This window comes from Leptodactylus fuscus, chromosome 8 (genome assembly GCF_031893055.1).
Source record: "Leptodactylus fuscus isolate aLepFus1 chromosome 8, aLepFus1.hap2, whole genome shotgun sequence".
Classification (NCBI taxonomy): Eukaryota; Metazoa; Chordata; class Amphibia; order Anura; family Leptodactylidae; genus Leptodactylus; species Leptodactylus fuscus.
This window is the reverse complement of record NC_134272.1, coordinates 85,702,666-85,727,439: the sequence shown is the minus strand read 5'-3', so window position 1 is coordinate 85,727,439 and position 24,774 is coordinate 85,702,666. Positions and strand designations below refer to the sequence as shown.

The window sequence follows — 24,774 nt, the reverse complement described above, 5'->3', positions numbered from 1 at the left end:
TGTGTGTGAGGGCAAGCATTATCCTGCTGAAAAATACGAGTAGAGACAACACATGCGGCCTCAGGATGTCTTGTACAGAGACTAGGGGTGTAATAAAGACGCCACCTATATCTGGATGGTGGAAACGGAAACTGTGGGAGCTGCTCATGCTTGTGGTTGAGTAAATGATCGTCCACCAGTGATCTGCCTGGGCTGTGCTGTTCACCATGTGTGTGCTCTCATATAACTACGGCGAGTTCTGACTGGCCATGATGACAGCAATTCATCAAATAACTATCCTGCTTCTCTCAGTCCACTCATGCGCCCCCTCTCAAAGTCTCTCCACTGAGCACAATGTCTTTGAGTCCTTTGTACAGCCAAGAGGTACACTACCCAAAAGTAGCCTCTCATATTCTTTTTTATAGGGAGGCAGGGGAAGCACTTTTACGCCCTCTTGTGGCGGGCCCCAAAGTCTGATCAGACCTCACCTGTAATCATTTGCATATAGATTATGCCGCCCTATGACTCCATCTCCATTGTAAATGAATGGAGTTGCATTTTGACCTCAGGGTGCTGCGACTGTGACCTTAAATCACAAAAAAAAAAAAAAAAAAAAAATGTCATCAGTAGTTGATTTATTTGCGAGTAGAAGACGTCTATTCACTTAAATTAGTAAAGATATCACTTGACAACATGGTGATCATTGGTCATGAGTAAGGAGTCATGGCTAAAGTCACCGCGAGGCCCTAAGACCTTTGATTTTTTGGGGATTTTGAGGCTAGGACTAGACGGCGACTTTGACCTTGACTCTAATCACGTGACTAAAGATGGCTGTGTCGCCCTGCGACTTTTTCGCTCATATTAGGCTAGGTGCATATTTGCGCCAGGAATCAGAACAACGGAGAGCCGCACCGCTACAACAGCGCTACCCACAAGCAATGGCGGTCCCATTCCCTATAATGGGGATCACTGGGGGTTCTCCATTAGCCCACCAATTTCTGGCGTTTTTTGCGTCGGAGCCTTCAATGGAGATTGAACTTGGCCTTGGTGAATGGAGTCGTACTGTACCACCCTCGGGGTTACAATGCAACTCCATTGGGCTAATATGAGTGAGGGAGTCGGCCATCTTTAGCCATTTAGTCATAGCCAAAGTCGCCGCGTAGTCCTGGCCTTTCACCATTGAAGCGGTAGCACGTGATACGGTTATTGTTGGTCATACACTTGGAGTCAGTTACAGTCATTGTGAGCCTTTAGCCTAAATATTACAATATTGACAGATATTTCTATGTTTTAATTGCTTCTACCACTGCTCACAAAGTCTACTAAGTACGCATGCGCACTGCTCTCCTCACGGTGCCCTTTGACGCATGCTCACTTCTGTTTTTGAAGCCTTCGCCTCTCATGACGCCACGTGCGCCTGCGCAGTTAAATATCGCGACGATACCTCTGACCTGCTTGTGCGCGATTTGGCTGAGCATGCGCGGTGAGGGCGGTGAGTCCCTGAGAAGTGCCAGTACCGGCAGAATTGGTAACATATTTACATTGATACAAAGTATCTGAGGATGAGGCCGGCGGGGCCATGTGAGCTGACGGGAGGCCGCTGAGGCTCGGGTTCTGTCGTCCATGGGACTATGCAGTGACAGCCCACCCTGCTCTATGTGTGCAAAAGTGACAAAAAGCCAAAAAAGCGACATCTTGCTCCGTTGAGGCTGTTTGTTGGCTGGGAGACAACATGTCAGGAGGATCCTCGCCCTCTTCCCCTGCAGAGGTGACAAGTGGACCGGTGGCGGAGAGCTGGTGTTACACCCAGGTAAACAAGCCCCGTCCCCTCCATGGCTGCTACATTGTTCCATCTGTTACATGGCCATCATCTCTGAGGAATGTTGTCACTGACAGGATATGTCCTAACAAGACTGGGCAGGTGAGGGCTGTGCCTGGTGCTGGGGGACTACAAGTCCCAGCCAGGCCTGTCAGCTAAGGTCCTGGAGTGCAGGTAATAAAGGCCCTGTGGTACCAAAACTGTGCCCTAATACCCATTCCGGGGGATGGAGAAGTGTAATGTGGCCTGAAAAGTAACATTGGCATATGCCACAGCTGTGATGTGATCCTGGAAGGAATGGCGCCCCTCATAGGAAGCCGTAGGAAGTGGCAGCAGCAGGTTCACTAATCCTAAAGTTCAGCCCAAATCTATCCTGTCTCTTTACAAATAATTCAGGTTCACCCAAAGTGTTCCCTGACTGGTATACTGTCGTTCCCTGATTGGTGTTGTGTATCAAAGGGTTAATAAAGTCGCACACTTCAATTGGAAGGCGACGCGTAGGGTGGGGAGCACGAACAACTCATGGTGAGAAGTTGTGGGACTACAAGTGCCAACATGTCCTGGGCTGTGGCGGCGGCACTCTGTTTGGTTTGGGTTAGGGAGGGGAAAGTTACCAACTAAAATGATTAATTGTATTTTACAGTAATGAATGTATATTTAATTTCCTTTTAATGACTTGTAGGATCTTCTCTGCTTCTGAGTAGGGTTGTCAGCTCTTTATGGGGAGTCGGTGGTTTGGCCTCGGACTCCACAGCCCTGAATGTGTCAAACATATGTTCCTGATAACTGAAGGGTCCACAGTGTATGGGGTGGGGGCTCTGGGGTGCGCTTAGGGTTGGGGTTTACTGTTAATCATTGGTGGTCGGGCCACAAGGCTAAGTCTGACCCAGTGCTAAGTGACATGTGGCCAACCCAGACCCATTACCCTATTAATTTTGCCACATAGTCAACCTGTTTTTGCCCTGGTGGAACTTGTGAAAAATCTCTTGCTTTCCCTTGTGCGGATCAATCCTTACAATGACCTATCCATTGGTTTGTGATTGGTGGGCCCAGGAATCTCCGCAGGTCAGCTGGTTGTAGGAGCCGCAATGTTCAGTCTCTTTCCTGAATACCAAGCACAGCCCCATACATTGTATAGTGCGCTGGTCGTGATTTAATAGGGTGGAATAGACCTTGCCCATTCATGTCCAGCTGGTGATTGATACCGGGTTACAAGGAGCCCTTGTTTTAGTGATTTTTGGGCAGCCCAGCTGTTGGCCATCCTCTGTCTAGTAAATGGGGCCTCACTTAAAATTGCCAGAACACCCCTTTATAATCGCATTAAAATATATCATCTGGACCCACGCCCCCTCCTCCCATGATTTGCCGATGCCAGGGTAATGACACCTGTCCTGCTCTATCTCCCTCCATGCCATGGATTTAAGTGCTGTGGTAACCTATTGGGATTCTTGTAACCCCTGAGCATATTGGTCCTCCAGTTGAGGTCTGTTCACACATGGCACCTCTTATCTGATGCTTTCACTCTTGCCATGTATTTGGGAATCCGGGTACAGCATCTCGACTGATTTCATATTTCTTCTGGCGCTTTGGTGCCTTAGTTCTCACAGTGTGCAATAAGGGAAGGACGGCTTATTGACTGGTGGAAAACCCTGTCAATGGAGAGTAGAGATGTACGGTACTTCTTGTTTCCATTCCACAAATAGATGAAAACGGACTTCAATTTTCTTAGAGGGGTTTTCCGACTTTTTTTTTTTTTAATTACTGATGACTAGAGATGAGCGAGTAGTGAAATATAATATAGTATTTCGAATAGCGTAGTATTCTATCGAATACCTACTCAATTGAATATTACTTGCAAATCTCTACTGATGACCCAACTGGGTGCAGCTTTGTGCTTGTGAGGTGTATAGTGGGGGGGGCTGGGGGATGCTATCCATAGCAGCAGTTGGCTAGTGCAGGTTCAGGTGTTGGCATGTCAGCCCCCCCCCCCTTCCAGATCACTGTGGATAGTTCAGGAATATTATATGCAAAAAAAAAAAAAAAAGTCTGGGTTTCGTCTAGTTTAATTTTAGAAGGCAAGATGGCTTAAAGGGGGACTCTAACGCTGACGGCCCCTTCCATATTGCATTATAGGACATATGCAAGTCATCAGGACCAAGGTTGATGCAATTTGTTCTAGTGACTTCATTTATCTAATTTTTAGGCTCTGTTCCCATCTGTGTTGGAGTCTCCACTGAAAATCAATGGGGGCGGGGGGGGGGGGGGGGAGTCCTCAGTGCAGGAGTCTTTTGCCACCAATTTCAGGTTAAAAACTACAAACCTTCAGTGGACTTCATTAAACTCAATGGGGGTCTCTGAAGATGCGGCCACATTTGTCTGCTTCTTGTGCTGGCTTTAGGCTGGGACACCTAAGATCCTGCTGCGGTGTCTTGACCACTTTAGGGTTCTTGTTCTACATAGGTGAGTAGCCATTTTGGAATGTGCTAACCCGGCAGCCGACCTGATATACTAGATAACCCAAATTTCTGGTGTGACTCATGAGATACCTCTAGTTTTAGGACATGGAAGTTCATTGCCTCGTGTGCAGTCATGGGCGGCCGTCTGCTGACATCTGCTCTACAAGTCTCTGCACAGGTTTCATTAGAAAGGCTGGTGTGAACAGGTGCTGAGCTAGGAGGGGATTTTCGCCCTCGGAGTCTCCGCTTTATAACACTAACTTTCTGGAAGTAACTTGAATTCTTTAATGAGGGGTTTTCCCATTTGATGTAGTTTAAAGTTTTTTTTTTGTTTTTTCTTCCCCCAGAGTGCGCAGTATACCAAGCCCAGCGCCGTACACTTTATAGGGGTTTGTATTGCAGCTTGGTCCTTATTTACTCAAATGGATTGGGGGTGGGGTGGGGGTTGTTATGGAGGTACTGACTTCATGTTACAGGGGGTGGAGATATACAATGGTTGATATTCTATAATGACATTGTTTCCTGCATAGTTACTCTTGTAGCAATTCCTTCACTAGTGATGTCTGTACAATTTTAAGGAGCTTTACTGTTTGTCTGACCCTCCGACCTAACAGCCCTGAGGATCCACATCTGGGAACTGAAACAATTGGTGGGGGGTCCTGCTTAGCAGAGTCTGAGACCTCCCCTTTAATATTGGAAATAATTGTGCATTTTGCAGTGCTTACTACTCTTAGTATTACCACTTTAAAGGAGTGGTCTGACCCCAAGGGTAATAGATACTGATTAGAGATGAGTGAGTACTGTTCGGATCAGCCAATCCGAACAGCACGCTCCATAGAAATGAATGGATGCACCTGGTACTTCCGCTTTGACGGTGGCCGGCCGCTTAACCCCCCCACGTGCTGGCTACGTCCATTCATTTCTATGCGAGCTCATCTCTAATACTGATGTCTTCACCACAGGGTAGGTCTTCTGTATCGCCTTGGTGGGGTCGGACACCTAAACTCTACACCTAGTAGCTGGTTCGGCAGGTGGAATTGTATACAGTGCATGGGAGCGGGGCTGCAGTGTCCTGCTGTCACTGCTTTGGCTCTGTATACACATTCTGGCTCTGTATACTGTAGAGCTACTTCCATCTGTAGACCTTGTATATGGCATTGGAATCAGCCGATCGTTTTGGGGTCTAAGCTGTGGAAAAGTCGTCAGTCTCCAATAGCCTTACGTTTTGGTCAACCACTTTAACCCTTTCCTGTCACTTGCCATACTATTACAGCAGAAATCAGGAGTGTTTAAATCTGGCGGCTACTCAGGAGCCTAGCTGCCGCCATAGGCGTTGGGTCTCTGCTGCATTATACCACAGAGACCTATTGGTAATACCCGAAAATAACCCTTTCACTATGGGCCCCAAAGTATAAAAAAAAAAAAAAAATTGCCAAAAATAATTTAAATAAAAAGTGATGAAAGCGACACATTCCCCAAAATGGTATATCTGACCCTGATCACCATATGGTGGGTGATTAATAAATGTGCTGTCCCTGAAATCTTACCATCCTATAGAATACAGAGGGCTTGTCCTTTTGGCTGCACAGTGAATGCCCCATTGGCTCCAATTCCGCCCCATTCTGAATTTATTTATTTTTTTTCCCCTCTCCAGTACATTGTATGGATATTAAATGATACCATTATAAACTACAATTTGTCCTGCAAACATTAAGCCCTCCTATGGCTCTGAACAGAAATGAGTAATGGCGTTATTGATGTTCCGGAGCGCCATATGCCTGGTTTTCTAGCTTTGTCCTTTGTATTGAATGGGGCTCAGTGTGACTAGGCTGCAATACCGGGCTCAGCCACACTCCTATAGCCATCACTGGGGTCTTCACTTTGCGCCCATTGTTAGGACTCCTATAGTCATTCCTTGATGGCTAATCCTAAGGACTTGTCACTGGTGTAATATCTTGTTACTGTCCTGATATACTGTATAATGAGAGATTTCATTGCTTTGTATTCTCTGCACAGGTCAAAGTAGTGAAGTTTTCCTACATGTGGACCATAAGTAACTTCAGTTTCTGCCGAGAAGAAATGGGCGAAGTTTTAAAAAGTTCTACGTTTTCATCGGGGCCAAATGATAAAATGAAATGGTAAGTGGTGTGGTGGCTGTACGATAGTCAGAGGCTTAGACCCTGGGATACAATGCAGAGTATAGAACAGCGCCCCCACTGGCCTGTGGTATTTATAACCTTGGGTCTGGGTGTACCTGCCATACAGCTATGCACCTATGTAACAGCAATGTCAATGCTTCTGCATGTGACCGTTCCTAGATATGGTATGTTGGTGTTTCTGGATATTATATGGCGGTATTTATTTATTTTTTTAAATGTAGATTGTGCGCCTCCTATAGGGATCATAATATACATTTTTAATCTCAGTATGTCTTTGTAGAATGGGAGGCAATCCATGCAAACATGGGGAGAACATACAAACTCCTTGCAGATGTTGTTCCTGGCGGGATTCGAACCCAGCGCTGCAAGGCTACAGTGCTAACCACTGAGCCACCGTTTTTCCCCCTATGGAGGTGGCTATGGATGTGATTGCTCTGCATACTATAGATCATTGCTTCTGGATATGACCTTCTACATTGTCTCTCCTCCAGGTGCTTGCGAGTGAACCCTAAAGGACTGGATGATGAGAGTAAGGATTACCTATCCCTATACCTGCTGCTTGTCAGCTGTCCAAAAAGTGAAGTACGAGCAAAATTTAAGTTCTCCCTGTTGAATGTGAGACGAGAAGAAACGAAAGCCATGGGTGAGCATTCTCCTACTGATGGGTTTAGTGATCTGTTCATTCTTCTGCCCAAGTCGGTGAGTTTTCACTGGCAGTGACGTATATGACGGGGGCCATAAGGGAGGCTCCAGAAATCACCACCTAATTTCTTCACTGATTCTGTAAGATGGTGTGAATGAGTACTAGGGAAGGGGATGGTGCCAGAGATAGACATGCGAAGGGTTAAAGTCCTGTTCAGGTTGTGCATTGCTGTTGTATGATGTCTGTTATGATGGAGGGCGCTCTCCTGTGTTTCCACTTTTGCTCCATCAAGTAGCCAATTGGTGTAAATGGGAATGTGCGGAGACACTGTTGTGAAAGGGTTAATGCATACATGTAACAATGTGTCTGGGATAGCCGCTGTTGTGACTTTGTTACATTTGGAAACACTGACTGCGTGTAGAAACACTGGTTTGTCTGTAACCAACTGGACCCCCAAAGTGTGAGCTGTCCAGGATAGAATAGCCCCCACCCTGGAGTTTCACACTGGTGGGGGCTTTGGGTCTTGAGCATAAGGCAGATGAGCAAGAATATTGTTTTTCCACTTTTTGCATTTTTTTTCCCCATTACATTAGACCACATGCACTCAGAGCCGTCCAAACCAGACAAATTCTGTCGGCACATCGGCCGAAAGTGTCCCTCATGTTCTACACTGGGGTGAATGCAGCCGGACACTCAGCAACGGCGATTTTGTCTGTACCTGGAACTTAATGTCCTTTGGTCTCCTCCTGTGATTATTGAGAGAAAGGGACATAAGAGGAACGTTCATGTCTTCGCACATCGGCAGCATTTTATACCGCTAAAAAGCCAATATGCGCCCTAGTGCAGGAGACCCAAAAAAGCAAGAGTGGCACAGATGTCTCCCCAGTGTCAGAAAGGCGGCCTTACCGCTTAGTGTCCTCGCCTCCCCCAGTGGTACTCTTCTATAGCCTTGTAGGGTCCGCACCTCTAACAATGGAAGGATATCCGTGGTGTTAGTTTTCGCATTGCCATCTAGTTTCTAGCTGGATAGAATACCGCTAGTCTCAAACCACATGAAATGTCCTCTTTAATTAAGTAGTGTGAACCCGGCTTTATACCGTCATAGCACAGACGGCTCAGGAAGACCCTGCCGATCAGCTCAGGAAGACCCTGCCGATCAGCTCCTACTGTAATCTCTTACTGGGGTACCAGGTCTACTTGGGCATTCTACAGCCCAACACTACATGGGCCCTGTATGGTGGTATTAATGATGATGCAGTGACAGTATGCCGGCACTCTTAAGTCATTGTGTGGTGTTTGCTGCCAGTACGGTTGTATTCTGACAGTATGTGGCAGTTCGGTGCTGGACTTACTGTGTTATATAGTCCTTTTTTTTATACTGGTATTACATGTCGGCTGTATCTGCAGAATTGGTGAAGGTTTGGATATTTTGTAGTCAGTGTCTGTCCTAGTGCTGGGAATGTTCCCAGCAGATTTTTCCTGCAGAGGATGTGACTCTTTTGTATATTGTATAAAGAAGAACTCTACCCCTGTATGTGCCTCCCTTACTCCCCCACCCCAACAGTCGCACTAAAATTGTAAAAACCCTCCCAAATCTTCCCTTTTTTTAATTTGACGCATAACTCGGGTGCCTTATGTGCAGTCTAACCCTGTAGCCTTATCCCGGTAACCTCTGACCCTCCTCTGCGTTCCTGCTCTCACAACCTATCACGTTTTATTTCAATGTAGTTTACGAGAAATTAAGTACAGAAGACTTTTTTTTTTTTTTTTTTTGAGATGTGGTCCAAAAACGTCAACTCTGCCATCTGAATTTTAAGGTTTATGACTTTTATCGTGTGGAATAGATAACGTACTCTTCTTATATTGGGGTTGTTACAGCTGTGGGGTGATAGCAATTGTGCATTGATGGGGTGTGGTTTGTGGTGTGTTTTTTTTTTTTTTTTTGTTTTTTTTTTGTTTTTGGTAAAACTTGGGTGCTGTGGTCAGTAGTGATGGGTTGAATGGCAAGGAATCTGACCAAGATGGTGGCTTGAGTACCCACCGCTCCAGGGTTACTGCTGTTCAAGTTGACAGTGTCCCCCGTGCAGGGCGCCTGCAGAACTGTAAAAGGGTTGTTACTGTCCATTTTGGGATATCTGGATGTCAACGAGAGGGATCTCCCCCCACTATAAACCATAGGGATCCCTTATGTAAGGGCCCATCAACTCTGCAGCTCCTGACCAGCCCTGTCTTTCAGCCACCCTCCTGACTGTTCCCACATAATCTCCCCACCCCCGCTGACTACAGGGGGCCGCACACTTCCCCGGTCTTTAGGAAAGACCTTGTCGTCCATCCTATTACTGAATGTCTTATTTTACATCTTAATTGTTCCACCTCTTACCTGACGTCTTCTATTATGTTGCACAGAGAGTCAGCGAGCTTATCGCTTTGTCCAAGGAAAAGACTGGGGCTTCAAGAAATTCATCCGACGAGACTTCTTACTCGACGAAGCCAATGGTCTCCTGCCTGAAGATAAACTCACGCTGTTTTGTGAGGTGAGGGGGGGAATTTAGTTACCTAGTTGTTACGAATGAGGAATAACACAATGTAAGTTCTGTGCGTGTATATGGTGGAGACAAGTGGCGCGGGACCCTTATCCCTATTGAAGTGTATGTGTAGATGTCCCATCCAAATATGCATGTTCTCGGATACGTAGAGAAAGATGGAAGTGACTGTCCAGACTGATATGGCGGTATAACATTACTATGCTAGATTATACACCAGTTTCTATGAAGTCCTTGAGCTCCAGACTTGTCGGGGTTAATGCTGATTCTGTTGGTCACGGCTATAAACGCCATTGTCCGCCGGTCATTACTTAGTGGCGTGTTGCGTTCTTCCGGTAGAGGTCTTCGAAGACGCAGCTCTGCCTGTTAGCAAAGCAATTTGTGAGTTTTGTAAAGCAGTGAAGTGCAGAAGGTCAGATCCGGAGAGCGGTCGCCGTCACTCGGTCACCCGCTTTCTCCGATTAGCAGATCTCGTGGCTTACGAATGTGTTAACCGCTAATACACTTCCTTTGATCTACATCTCCTCGAAACGTGTAAAATTGGCAAGATTGCAACTTAATTATATGATATTATGGTGTGCGGGGGAATAATTGATAGACGGCCCCCGAGACCACATGGTGCAAATATAGCACATCCCATTTCCATTTCGACAAGGTAAATGAGCTGTACAATGAATTTGTTATGAATACAATTATGAGGCTGACAAAGACGACGCAGCGACTGTCTGGTCTCCGAGCGAGCACAATCTGAACTGAGTGCTGCCGCTTGCCGCTTAATGGCCCAACCAATTGGTAATTCGGGTAATCGGTTGAATGTCATTAGAAAGAGACAAAAAAAAAATACACGGCATTTGTGGGGTTTTATCGAGTGCATTATATTGTGTGAGAACGGCGTTACATATGGAGAGCGCTGGGCACCTAATGTGCACTGTGGACGACAGCTCTTAAAGGCACAGTAACGCTTTTATAGTGTGTGTGTGTGTATATATATATATATATATATATATCAGACATGGGAAGAACATACAAACTCCTTGCAGATGTTCCTGGCGGGATTCGAACCCAGTGCTGCAGTGCTAACCACTGAGCTACCATGTTTCCTCTATAGCTTGCCTATGTGGTCCTAGTCTATCATGTCCTAGTTTACATTTCATGCTGTTGCCTGAAGTTTAGATGATGGAATTAACCCTGACGTCAAAAGGGCCCCTACCAAAGGGACACAGTATTCAATTTGGCACAGACTTCTGCAAAGAGAATCCCTTGTTTTGGCGGGCCTGACCTGTTTGGAGTGCATTCACACACACTGCAGTTTCATAACATAATAGGCACCAGTTTTGTGATGCAATTTGAACTGCATTGTCTGCATATATGTGCATGTACGCACATGTGTGTGTGCCCACCCCTTCTCCCAATGCATCTGATAAAATTTGTGCATGTCCCAAATCTAGTTTTCTTGGTGAATTATTCATATACAGTCTGTATGATGAATGAAATAGACACTCATGCCAATTCTCCAGGGGTTTTCTTTGCAGCAGTCATTTCACTTTACAACAGACCGTATTACAATGGAAGATAACACCTCTATAGATGACACCACTGTCCATTACTACTGACAGTGGGTGATGTCACAGTACTATCTCCTCCCATAGACGTCAGTGGGGTCTGCTTCAGACTATTGCTGTAAAGCAGATCACTAAATGCAGTTAAAGAGAGCAGAGGAGAAGCTCAGGCAAGATGTCCGCCTCTACTATGCACAGAAAATAGAATTTTATAAAACATGGAAAATTAACAATTAATTTAAAAACGAGGCTTAATTTTTTTTTATTTTTTTTTTTCCCCTTCCTGACGTCCCTTGTCTTTCCCTTCAGGTCAGCGTCGTTCAGGATTCTGTGAACATATCCGGCCAGGCCAGCACAAACAACCTGAAAGTGCCGGAGTGCCACCTGGCAGAGGACATGAGCTACCTATGGGAGTCCACCAGGTTTACAGACTGCAGCCTGTACGTGTGCGGCCAGGAATTCAAAGCTCACAAATCCATCCTCGCAGGTAACGTCTCGAGCTGTCGGACCCTTCTATGTTTTTGGCTTCCCAAGAAGAGCGACCACCTGACTACGTGTCTCGTTTTTCTTGCAGCCCGATCTCCCGTATTCAATGCAATGTTCGAACATGAAATGGAGGAGAGCAAGCAGGTATCAATGTCCACGGGGAGATGAATCCGTCTCCTACGAGCAGTGCAATGTTTGGGTTTCCTGCAATAATTCACTTGCTTATTTTATTTTTTTGCCCCTTCCTCACCTCCCCCCCCCCCCCCCTCTTGCATTTTTTACTGCTGTGCTTCTGCCGTTGTTTTTACTGCACTTTCTACATAGTGCAAGGTGTTTGTGTACTAGGATTGTCCATCTATTGTTCCAGTACGGTGATGTATTTATGGGGCTGTGGCGGAGATATTTATGTGGTGGCTGTTTTCTGCAGATGTCCTGTACTACACATCATAATAAAACGTAGAATAGAGATGAGCCACACGTTCAGAGCCAGATGGGTTTATTACAAATGTTCCGAAAAATATCAGGTTCTGCTAAACCCAAGGGGTGACTTCCCCTCCCCCCCCCCCTTCTCCTTTCCACTTTCATCTCTTCTTCTCCCTTCTCCTCTTCTCCCTTCTCCTCTTCCCTTCTCCCCACCCCCTCCCGCAAATTTTGAAAATCTGTTTCCTATTAAGTGAGGGCCCCCTAAATTTCTATTAGCCGATGCGTCTTTCATGTCATGCCTCTGTTAATCATGAATGAACTGGGCCTTGTCCGGTTGGCATGTCCTTACAGTATTACAACCTCCCCTATGGGATGGTGTCAGACTAAGAAAACGCCCACTTGACTATTTCTACATCTCCAGAAGGAATCAAAGTAACCATGCACAGCTTTAAGAATATTTAGTTGGAAAAGACAGGTATTTACGAAAATAGACACATCAGGATTGGTGACACGTCCTCTAAGTAGTCTTCCCGGTCTCCTCGGAGCTGTAACCTTATTCTGTCAAGCTGTGGAATTAAAGGGAATTTATTTATTTATTTTTTTTTTTCTGCCATCAGAATCTCTTCTAAACCCTTTATATGCTGTTGTAGCCATGCTTATAGTCATCGTACTTGTATGTGTCAAACTTCTATTCTGTATGCAGATGGACTTTTGGTGCACCCGGGTGTGGCCACGTCTTCTGGAGCACCAGCTTTTTGCTAGCATTGTTGGCACATTGAGAGCTGGCGATCTTTAAAAGGGGGTTGTCCTGGGTTTAGGGCAGGCTCAGCAGTGTGGGTGTCTCTATATAAATTCTCATATTCCCAGTGCTTGTTGTCCTGCCCTCTTGTCGCTCACATGACTGCAAAGACCAATCTGTGCCCTCAGCGGTCCCTGAACCAGTGACGTCGCCATTCCCTCTCCATCAACCACTGAGGCCTGCAATCGTATGAGACTCTCTGAAAGGAAACCCCAACTGGACAATGGAGCACCAGGAATGGGCCTATGGTAGTGGGTGTGATGAGGGTGCACCGTACAGTTTGTATTTCTCTATAGAATTTGGAACTCCTATCAGGGCCCTATGGCAGATGCGCCCTTTCCCCTATACATGGCATCTGTTACGATATAACCTTGTGTCCTATTTCTTGGTACAGAACAGAGTAGACATTCACGACATGGAACCTGAAGTATTTAAGGAAATGATGGGCTACATCTACACAGGAAGGGCTCCCAATTTACAGAAGATGGCTGATAACTTGTTGGCAGCAGCGGATAAAGTAAGTCATTTGCCAATTAAAAGTGTTTGCCGTTATTCACACCTTCTCTAAACTGGCTGTGAACATCTTCGTGCAGGATCCTCTACAACAGCCGGGGCTGCCGCTCCCTCCTTCTCTCCCCTCCCCCCCCAGTCATTTATTCCCAGAACCTCCAGGATGTGTCGACATTTATAAGAGATACAATAAATAGTAGTGGCTGCTTATGGGATATAATTATAATCTATAATGTCCGGGGATGGGGCCACAGTCTGGAAACTAACCTATACGTTATCTGTCAGTATGCTTTGGAACGGCTAAAGGTCTTATGTGAAGAGGCCCTATGCAATAGCCTGTCCGTGGAGAATGTCGCCGATGTCCTTATCCTCGCAGATTTGCACAGCGCAGAGCAGCTGAAAGCACAAGCAATAGACTTCATTAACAGGCAAGTGAAATGTCCCAGGGTCTGATCATAAAGGATTATGGGTCTTGTTGGATGTCCAGGGCAGCCAATCGCAACGCAGCTGATATCGGAAGTTTCCAGTCCATGCAGACGGATGGCCAGCGCATTGTATTGGTCGGTTACGTGAGGCCGGGCTTTGCACCTATTTGGCCGGCAGCCCTGTACATAAACCGGCCGGCTCTATGGAACGCTCATCCGGTCTGCCAAAAGTAAAATGGTGTTGGAAATTGTTCACCTGTAATTGCCTGTTTGCGTCTGACACTCATGGGCGCAATGTATGGCATGTAGGCTGGTGATAACTCCTCAGGGGCTGTCCCAAATCATTTTATTACGTGTATGATGGATACACATAATAAAGGCTGAGTCAGTTTACTTGTGCGGCCAGTCCAGGTGCCGTATCCGTAATAGAAACATTGTATTAATCTTACAGGATACATATGTGTGTGTGCGTGTCTGTCTAGATAGAATCCCTCCAGCTTTACGCTCTTCCTACCCTGCTTTGCCCCCTTTTGCTATGTAACAAATCTGAAGTCGTAAGATGCTAAGAGCTCAGTCCTGCTCACGTCCGCCTTCCTCCTCTGCAGTGGCCAGTGAACCTCAATTTGGAATGAAAAGCCACAATTTTAGTTGCAACATTGTGCGACCATTGATGTTCGGATTTCACAAATATTTTTGTGCCCTTTTCAGATGTAGCGTTCTCAGGCAACTGGGTTGCAAGGACGGCAAAAACTGGAATGGCAGGTAAGGGCTGGTCTCAGACAACCATATATTATATCGTAGGGGCAGAAACCTATATGAATATGTAATGTCAGTGGTAGTGGCAGCGACAAGCAGATCTGATTTGCCGGTGAAAGTTCGTGCCGGTTTTCAATGAAAAAAATGGATATTACAAGCACGTACTTTAAAGGCATTATAAAAACCTGACCAATTCCTCCAAAATGTAGCAGCACTGCTGACATGGGTAGTGACTAGTATTGTAGATTCACTCCATTAAAGGGATCCTATCATTTAAGTCATTATTTTTTTTAAATTTATTTTTTTTTTTGGTCCCTAACACGTAGGAATAGCCTTAAAGAGGACCTTTGACCGCTCCAAGCCCATGCAGCTTTCTGGAGGCGGCACTGGAGAGTTCTCTCGCAGCATTGGGGACGCCCCCAGTGCTGCAAGAGAACTCATTTGCATACTAAAGAAAACCTGGATTATATACCGAACAGTGGCGCGGAGAAGGGTTTGAGAAGAATAGCCTTTCTTAAAGGCTATTCCTACATTAGGGACAAAAAAAATGACTTCTAATGATGGGATCCCTTTAAGCAGAATGATCTTGATTGCAAAACTTTTTAATTTTCCTACAAATTTAGGAAATTGTTTCTAGTTTGGATATTCCCATCTTTGCTCTTACCAGATGGGGTTGGATCGCTAAGATCCCCCATTAATCCTAAGAATGCCACGTTGGCTGCAGTGCCGGTTTGACCCCGATCCTCTTGATCCTTTTTCCTCGCGCAGCACTGCCGCATGACCCGGTTCCAGTGACATTGTAGATTTTTGAGAACTTTGTCTCAGTTGTATTTCTTCGCGTTCCTTACATCTGTTCTTGGTTTTTCCAGTCAAGCAGTGGACGTAATGGAGACGGACGGCTGGAAATCCATGATCCAATCTCATCCGCACCTAGTAGCAGAAGCCTTCCGAGCACTCGCATGCGCACAGTGTCTGCCTTTTGGATTTCCAAGGAAGCGGCTAAAGCTGTCTTAAGAGACACCGGCGACGCTCTGCCCCACCCATCGAGGACTTTACAGTCAGTGTTCCGAACTGTTTTACCTACCACACAAGCCGCAGCTTTTTATTTTATTGTCCCCCCCCTTTCTCCGGTTGTGCACACGCAAGACTGAGGACCTATCTAACGTTTGCTTTGCAGATGGAGACCTTCATCGAATCCACAGCTTTAAAGTCAACAGGTCGTTCTCGTATTCACTAAATTGCCTTAAATTATCAAATCTGGTCCCGCTTTGTCATGTTTGCCAGTTGTTCCGTTGTATATTATTAAATTTTATTTTATTTTTTTCTGTAACAAACCGTGCCTTGTCGTGTGACCGGGCTGTGTGGGATTGCACGAACGCCACATGAGTATAAGGATATTGGCAGCACTTGTTGGAAGGATCCACCTTGGCCAATTTTTATTTTTTTGTGTCCTGGCTATCGATGGTGGACCTTTTAGCCAAAAATATCTTGTTTGATAAATTTCATCCATTACCAAGCTAAAAAATTTTTTAAAGTGTAGACACATTGTCAACGTGAAGTGCAGATAGTGACCCCCCCCCCCCCCCCCCCGACCAGATTGGAGATCCCAATGGAAAAGTCAGACTTGCTTGGTGGCTTCACTCAAGTGGATTGGCCCCTTGTTCTTTGGGCTCCCCCATTCTTGGGGTTGAGGACCATCACCCCATGCACTTTTTTGACCTATGTAATTTTTGCAGATAAACCCCCTGTTGGAGACGAGGCAGGGAGCCTCCTTATCTTGGGGTTGGTATTGTCCATTTTAGACCACACGTTGCTGAAACTTTACTTTTTTGCAAATTTTTTCTGCTTTTAAAATTTTTTTTCTTAATTTATTTTCCAAAAGGGATGGTAGACTTAAAGGAAGCACTTATACTCGTAAATTTTTCACTCCTGGCTTTGGCCAAAAGGGGGGAAAAAAAAGCAGAAAATCTGCACCAAAAATACAGCAACGTGTGGCCTTAGACTTAATATAGACTGAACTCTGTCATCTGAAACAGACCTTATAGAACATGTTGCATCTTGCCAATTGGGGAGTGTGGTGGGGGGGACATTGTCCAGCTTTAGAAAAAAGGCTCAGTGTTCCCCAGCAACAGTGCCCCTTTTGGCCTTGCCTGCTATTGCAGCATTCAATCAATTTGGAATGACCTGCAATACCCGACTCTGCCTGTGGACAGGGGTGGCACTGTTTATGAGAAAAATGCATTGTATGAAATTGTATTTGTAGTGATAAAAACGTTTTGTTTTTTTAAATGTTTTAAAACTTTTCTATGTCCTACGTCCCATGAAATCCAAAATGTGGCTGGTTATCGACTGGCTTCGAGGGCTCGCTGGTATTTCCGCGGCGAGCCATGTTCTCTCAGCTTTCATTCATTTACCCCAAAAAGATGAGAGAATGCCGCTTATCATAGAAGAGCAAACGTGCACAGAATCGCTTGTGATAGGTTAATGTGACACAACGATTTCTTTGGGTTGCCATAAGTGCAATAAGCAGGCCCGTTTACCCTCCCCCATTCCCTTGCCTTTGAGGGATAGTCTGTTAGTTTTATTACTTGTTTACAGTCTCAGCTTCATTTCAGGGGTTATTTTCTGTACATTTTTTCGATACCCCAGATGTGACCATGACTACGGGCCGGTTAACTTTTAATTATGCACTTTAAATAAAGTTCACGGAAGTTTTATCAGTTTGTCTAGAAGATTCCTGGTTTTCTTTTCTGTGTGCAATATCGTGATGAACTTTTTTGGGGGGGTTTAGTTATTGGACGGTAGAGGACGTTCTAGGCTTTAGTTACACATGGGCGGTATTTTAAGAGGACTACTTGGTTGTCTGAATTGTTTTATGGCGATTGTGGATGATTTATGGCCCTTTTATGGGTTTTTCCACAATTTGTGATTTTTAAAGGGGATGTGTTACATGGAAAATTCTGTTCAATCTGCCGGCGGCATGTTATAGAGCGGGAGGAGCTGAGCGGATCGATATATAGGTTATACTGAATCTTCTCCTATAAACCTATCAAAATCTCTGCCCTTTCTTTGCTGCTAACTCCAGGAGGCGGAGCTATCAGTGACAACTATCTCTAGCTCCGCCTCCTAGGCTTGCCAGTGTAGAAGGTGCACAGCTTTCAATGGTTAAAGGACGGGATATACTGAATCTTTCCCCACTAAATTATATATCAATCTGCTCAGCTCGTCCTGCTCTATAACATGCTGTCACTTTACATTTGAGGTGCCCTTAAAGTGGGTGATAAGGATTAGAAAACATGTCGTCTTTCTTTCAAAAAGGGCTTCAGTACCTGTTCCCGGGAAGTGACCTCATGTTCGTTGGTCACATGGCCGTGCTGCTCCCATTCTTTTCAGTGGCCATGGGACCCACAGATGTGATATCAGTGTCTGGTAAGCAAAAGTGGAGCGGTTTCTGAAAGTAAGTAGACATGTTGTGTATGGAGAATCCTTCTTAGAGGAGTTTTCCAGCCTCTTTCGATATTTAAGATCTATCCTTTTGAATAGGAGATCGATTTGAGTTGGGTTCCAGCACCCCCACCGATCAGCAGTTGACACCAAGAGCTGGAAACGGGCATTGTATAGTGCATTGCATTATAGTGGATAGTCCATTGTATAGTGGCTGTGCTGGGTTACTGCACCTTAGATCTCATTCAAATGGATTAGAGCTGAGCTGCAGTAACCCTGCACGGCCACTAGGCAATAGGTTGATCCATCAGCTTCTGCCTCTGTGTATGTGTGGCGAATGTTACAGCAGACTGGTCGGGGTGGCAATTGTCAATCCTGCCCAAACTGCTATTGATGACCCATACTAAGTCCTTATCAAAAGACTGAAACTGTTTGGTTGGAGGCCGGGACTTTATTTAAAGGGGTGTTCACATATTAAAATGTTATGACCTAGAGCAGGGTATGCCATGACATTCGGATTCCTTGGACCCCTGATGACCACATCCACCTGGGGGGAGGGAAATTACTTTGAATACATTGTATTTGTTAGATTGGCCTGGCCTATCATTATCCAGAGCTGCATTCATACTTCTGCAGGGACGTGGTAGATGAATACTCCATATTAGACATTGGTGTTTTAAAATGTACTGTGCAGAAGTCTTTGGCAGAATAGTAAGAATACTTCCAGAAATAGAAGGGTTAATGGCTTCTTCGTCAATTAACAAATTTAAGCGAAACGTAAATCCCATCGATATTCAGTTTGCCCTCCATCAATTCTTCTCGGTACTTGCGGACAGTTTTTGGCAGATCTGGGGAGGGAGGTTGTTCCTGCCACCATCTTGGAGAACAAGCCTGGATTTTCTGTGGTAGGTTTGTAGGTTTGTTCCAATCCGTCTCTCTAGTCATGATATCAAGACAGACTGATGATGAGCTCAGGGCTCTATCTGTGGGGGCCGGATCATCCCTTCCAGGACTCTTCCTCCAAACTGTAGATTTCTCTTTTCATTCACTTATTAGTTTTTGTCAATTAACTAAATTAACCCTTCTCTTTCTGGATGTTTTCTTACTTTGTAAGATTTCTTCCACACTTGCCTAAAACTATTGCACATCACTATGGTCTTTTAAAGTGAGCTTTCCCACCATGCACTGAAGCCAGTGAATGCAGCTTTGGATGTGACTGGAGTATAAGTTACATTATAATGCAAGGTATACACAAAGCGGTGGATGGAACCTGCTAAAGCTTCCGCTATGGGGATACCAGGGTGCAAACTGTACTAAAGTGATAAAAGGAAATAGCGGCTTTTACACCTTGTTTTGCGAGTTTTACAGATCTGCCATTTGCAGGCAACGTGTCGTCGTTTTCCCAGTTGACCTTATAAAACGTTGTAAGTAACAAGCTGCCGAAACACGTATTATATTGTAGTACATGAGCCTGTTCTCCTTGTATCTCATGCTATATATCATTAGATCTGCTTACACTAGATATGGATCCTCGGTGGTGACCAGGGCATGCTGAGTATTGTAGTCTCACTAAAGGCGGAGAAGCACAGGGGACAATCTCTGACTATAAACATAAAGGGGTTCTCTATTGCCCCTCCAGAAAACTCTGGCGCCAATTTAGGGCTTCTAGGTTGAACTGTGACCTTGACATTGGTGGAAAACCCTTTTATAGCTTTATGTTCATTTTACTTTTATTCTAAGAAAATCCAAAACTCGTGTGCTAAGTGACTTCATAAAATATCTTTATGGTGTTTAATATGATACAGAGCTCCAAATCCCCTGCACTGACTGTAAACAGAATTGCGTTATATAACGGTCACCACTAGAGGGAGCTTACAGTATAGGCTCCCCCTAGTGGTGAATGCAGGTTGTTGTCTTCATGTCCATGCAGAGGATTTGGGACTCTAAAAGGCTACTCTGAAGATATATTAAAGGGGGATTCCAGGACCTATTAATTACCCAGATCAGCATGGGGGGCAGCACGTGGAACCCCCACAGATCTGATCAAAGAGGCGGTGGCAATCTGGTAGCACATTTCTTATTTGCATCTAAGGCCTGGTTCACATCTGCATTTTGGTTTCCGTTTGGTGAGTCCGCTTGGAGACCTTCCAAATTGAAACCTAGATGCATAAAAAAAAAAAAAAAAAAAAAAGCGGTTACCTAAGGAAACCGGTGGAGTCCATAAACTATAATGGGGTCCATGTGGTTTCTGCAGAGAGAAGTGACTGAAGCCAAGCTGCAATACCAAGCGCGGCCACTGCACACTGCATGGCAGTAGTGAAGAGTATGTGTTGCTCATCTGAACACTGCAGCCTCTTCAAAGAGCTGATCGGTGACGGTCACGGGTGTCACACCCACTGATGGTCAATGGGTGACCTGGAGAACCCCAGAATTTTGGACCCCTGAATGGCCATCTCACTTTAACCCAAAGTTTCGAGACCCTTCCTCCATTCGGTCTAATATTCCTTTTGCTTTACCTGCGCCATTTTGGAGCTATCGATTTTATTGCCGTGCTCATTAAAGGCTCCAAATTAAAGATCTCAACCAAATTTGTTACATTTGAAGGAAACTGTTCATTGATTTATTTATGGGGGGGATATTTTTAAGTTGTGACTTATAACTTTTATTTTTTGGGGGGGAGGGTTGGATTTTATTTGGTCCTGACCAAATTGAATTCGTAAATGCCTTGTTGTAAAGGTGCTTTGGAAGTTCCCTTGTCTGGTGATGGCGCCGAGCCTGGCGCGATATAAACGCATCGAATAAAACAATTCTATTTCAGGTTGGATTGAAATACTTGAAATCTGGTAAATTCTATTTTCATCGTCTGTTATTTTCAAGTTTAAGAAGAAAAACAAACCACATTTTGTACCAAAACACTGTGCTGTATGTAATGTGTCATGTAGAGGTCGGCTGCGTTACAGACGCCTGTGACTTACCGTATTATTGACTTGTAGACTAACATTTTACGTCTTATGTTGGCTGTTTGGAAAAAAAAAAAAAAGTAAAATCATTTATTGACCTTTGACCTGTGTGGACTGTCTTTTCTTTCTTTTATCGCGTCGACAGCGGTTTATTCCTCGCCATCGAGACGGAAAGCTGTAATTAAAATGGAAGGGGCTCAGTTTTAGCGGCTGATGGAAATGGCTTTTCTTGTAGATTATTTTCGGCGTCAAGATTCTTTTATGGAATGTTCATGAAGTCAAAAGAAGTCTTAAGGCTTCTCTAACCCAAAAACTTGCTAAGGCTCCATGGGTCGTAATCGCAGCACTACAGAAAGAACCGCTGCGTGATCGCATTGCGCTTCTTTCTGCAGCGCTTTTGAGAGAGTTCAGAGTTTTCCTCTGCGGACTTTCTCTTACCATTATATCGACTGCAAAGCCGCCAGCGTTTCTGGAGATATAATTGACATGATGCGATTTGCAAAGCCACAATAGTTTTGCAAATCGCAGCATGTCTGCGCTGCGATTTCTCCCGCAAAGTGGGCATGGGATTTGCATGAATCCCATCCCCCTTTGCTTGCACTGTAAAATGCCGTGGTTTTTCCCCGCAGCGCTTCTGCTGCGGGAAAATCGTGGCGTTTTCGTCCCTTGGGGCCCCGGCCTAAGATGGCTTAGCAGGTGCTGTCTTCAAGACCTTGATCAGGACTCTGTCCGTTTTGGTTGTCTTCTCTATATAGATGTCATACTTCTATAGGGTTCCCACAGGGATGTCAAAGGGGACTGGATGGGATTTTGGGGGGTGGGGGAGATGTGAATTGTCATGCAAAAAGTCTAGCGGATGCTAGAACTTTTGTCTGATGGTGCCAACATCCTGTACAAGGTTTCAAGGAAAGTTCCGCTTGAAATGCTATGGCACATAAGGATGTATTAATTCAAAAACTTATTTGTCCTTGCCTTTAAAGCCCTGGTTAAAGGTGCTGTCCCAGATTCAAAAACTATATCTTTTCAAAAACAGCACCCGTCTTGGCTAAACAGAGCTGAGCTGCAGTCCCAGTCGCAACCTATGGACAATGTTTTTGACGAAATCTGCCACGTTTCTCAAAATCCTAAAATCCACTGAATTAGCTTCTGTTTTGGGTCTCAGATCAACTAAAAAAAAAAAAAACTCTGTTAGCTGACGTTGTACTAAAGTACTTTAGGCTGGTTACTTGAAACACTGGGGGAGAATAGGGCGCTAGGTTATAGAGTGGCCAGTTCGGTAATGGGTACCCAAAAATGAACTATTAACTTTTATTGGAGGCCCATTGAGATCTCTTGAGGTTTGATAACCAATAATGCTGCATGCTGTGCTATTCTAGGGGATGAAATAGAAAGAAGTCGTGATAACGATCTTAAGTGAGTGAAATCCATAAATGATTTCTATCGCGGTGGACCCTGTTACAGTTTAGTGGGGTCTTTTTTTGCAATTGTCATTTGAGAATAATGCTGCATGCTGTGCTATTAAAGGAAATTAGGAAAGAACTGAATTTACGGAGTATCCGACTAGTGCAACCTCCTGCAGTGATTTGTATCCTGTCCCACAGCCGATGGCATCGCTCCAGTATTGGTCACTCTTAGAATTTTTTATTTTTAATCCGCTTTATATTTTTCTGGTCTCCTACGTCTTCCCGGAGGTCAGCAGCATTGTTTCTCCCATCCTTAAAGGTGACCCTTTGTGGCACTACAGTGACTCTTCATTTTCCCTTCCATATTATCTCCCTTTTTTTAATTTAAAAACAAATGAGATTTCCTTAGCCTGAGATATTACGGGACGTGTTTACCACCAGCAATGAGGAGCGGCGGCTTTTAGGAGGCTGTCAGCAGATAATTGAAACCTTCTAAGTGTTAATTAACATTGTCACACATTTTTGCAAGGTCTGAATGATCTATTGTTCCATGGTTCAGCGTCGTACAAAGAGGTGGACGCCGGATTCCGGGATCGTCCGAGAGGTGACAACTCCGTTTTGCGAGGGAGGGTTCGTTGTTACGTGAGACAAGAATATTCAACTTATTAGGACTCTTGGCTGATGGTTTGAGGATGACTGGGAAGACCATAGCTACACCAGGCTACCATGTTGGAAAAACGGTTTTTATTTAACCAACGCTCAAAAAATAAGGTAAACTCAACAGTCCTCTGCTGGTCCCGATCCTACCATGTGCAGGTTCTTGTCCAATTTCTACTTCCTGTTGATGCTATTCAGCCAATCACTGCTTGAGATGTCACCACAGCAGCCAGTGATTGACTGAGAGGGCATTTCCTGTGTTTTGAGACCAAACGGGAAGTACCAACTTACATCAAGTCGAGAAAATTTTTGCCCCCATTGTAGAACCCCTTTAACACTTGCTAACTACGAAGTCATACATGTGATAGGTAAGTCGGCCATTGACTGGTTGAAGTGTCATCAACGTTGCAAGAGTGGTCAATTCTTGTGTGCCAAGAGCAACCGGGAAGTAGAGACCCAAGAAATGATGGAATAATGGAGCATAGAAGTGAGCGCTATGTTAGAATTGAACTTGTCCGCCCATCCATGGTCTTGAAGTCGATGAAGCCCTGGTAGATGGGTGTCTACTAGGGGCCAAAGTTCATTAGTGGTTAATATTAATCTCTTGGATGGTGGTGATGGTGTATTTTGGTGCCCATGGTCCATGCCCTATTTTGCCACATAGTTATACATTGTCTTCATTTAGGTTTAGCCCATTGCTTAGACACTCCCCTTTGCCACGCTCGTGACCCAAGTTTTTAGCATTGGCGTGAAATAATAAATTCCAGACCAAGGGTCGTGCTCTCCCCCTTAGTAACCTAACCTCATAGAAATGAGACTTCTGCAAACCAAACAACCTTTTGCTAAAGTGTGTCTGAAATTGTTAATTTGAGAGATTTAATTGAAGTTTTTGAAGTGGAGCTGACCCCGGGAGAAGTGGCGGGGCCGCGCTGGAGAGCTGCATCGGGTTTGTAGACCTTTCCTCCTGTAACCGAATCAGAATATTAATAGGACACTTGCACATTGTCTGTGATATTGATGCGCTCGCTAAAGTGTTCTCCGCACAGCCCGGTAGGATACATAATTATAGGATTAAGACTTGGGTAAGTGTGTTTGCCGCACTGTGGGTAGGAAACAATGGTTGTGTTACTGCGGCGAGGATGGATTTGGATGGAAGCCTGAAACTTATACTGATGATCTCTGAGAGTAAGGAGAGCTCCGAGAAAGACACAAAGATGGCTGGATGGGATTCAGGAGGAGAGGACATTTTTATTTTATTTTATTTTTTAATTAAAAATAAAAAATTGCACCAAAACTGGACTATGAGAATGACACCAGAACATTCCTACCACCAGTCCTGGGCTGTTGAACCGTGCCTTTAGGCTAGTCCCTTATGTAGGTGTGTAGGTTCATACCAACGTTTGGGTCCAGGCTAAGCTAGGACCCCTCTTTCCATATCCCATAGGTGTTAGAGCTTTCAAAGGCATTTTGTGCAGTATATGATGCAAAGAAAAAGCAAAAAAATTGATGGTGACGTTTTCCTTAAAGTAAATGTGTTTCAAGAATGTGACCTGTTTGAGGTTTTTGAAAATTTTCATCTTATCTAAATTTTCCAAGAATCCTAGAACTCCTGCAGTTCTGCCTTTGGCCACCGGGCCAAATCATATGCTCAAACTTCCTGTTTGTTGTAGATTTCTTTGCAGCAGTCATCTCACTTACAGCACAGTGATGGTCACAGATATGGAGATATAGATTTATAAGTTTCAAGGCTCAT

General features: G+C 44.8%; 1 protein-coding gene across 1 annotated transcript; it reads left to right on the top strand.

The window, feature by feature from the left end:
* Positions 1-1,454: 1,454 nt before the first annotated feature.
* Positions 1,455-17,274, top strand: SPOPL (speckle type BTB/POZ protein like). The gene is made up of 10 exons (XM_075284555.1): positions 1,455-1,789; positions 6,271-6,392; positions 6,905-7,056; positions 9,463-9,590; positions 11,468-11,645; positions 11,733-11,788; positions 13,261-13,383; positions 13,662-13,804; positions 14,510-14,563; positions 15,427-17,274. The coding sequence occupies exons 1-10, from the start codon at positions 1,712-1,714 to the stop codon at positions 15,569-15,571; spliced, it is 1,179 nt and encodes a 392-aa protein (XP_075140656.1). The 5' UTR covers positions 1,455-1,711; the 3' UTR covers positions 15,572-17,274.
* The last annotated feature ends 7,500 nt before the right edge of the window (positions 17,275-24,774 follow it).

Coding starts and splice junctions, on each gene's coding strand:
- SPOPL (XM_075284555.1), top strand. CDS start 1,712: ATGTCAGGAGGATCCTCGCCCTCTTCCCCTGCAGAGGTGACAAGTGGA. Junction 11,646..11,732: donor TCACAAATCCATCCTCGCAG/GTAACGTCTCGA, acceptor TTTTTCTTGCAG/CCCGATCTCCCGTATTCAAT. Junction 11,789..13,260: donor AAATGGAGGAGAGCAAGCAG/GTATCAATGTCC, acceptor TTCTTGGTACAG/AACAGAGTAGACATTCACGA.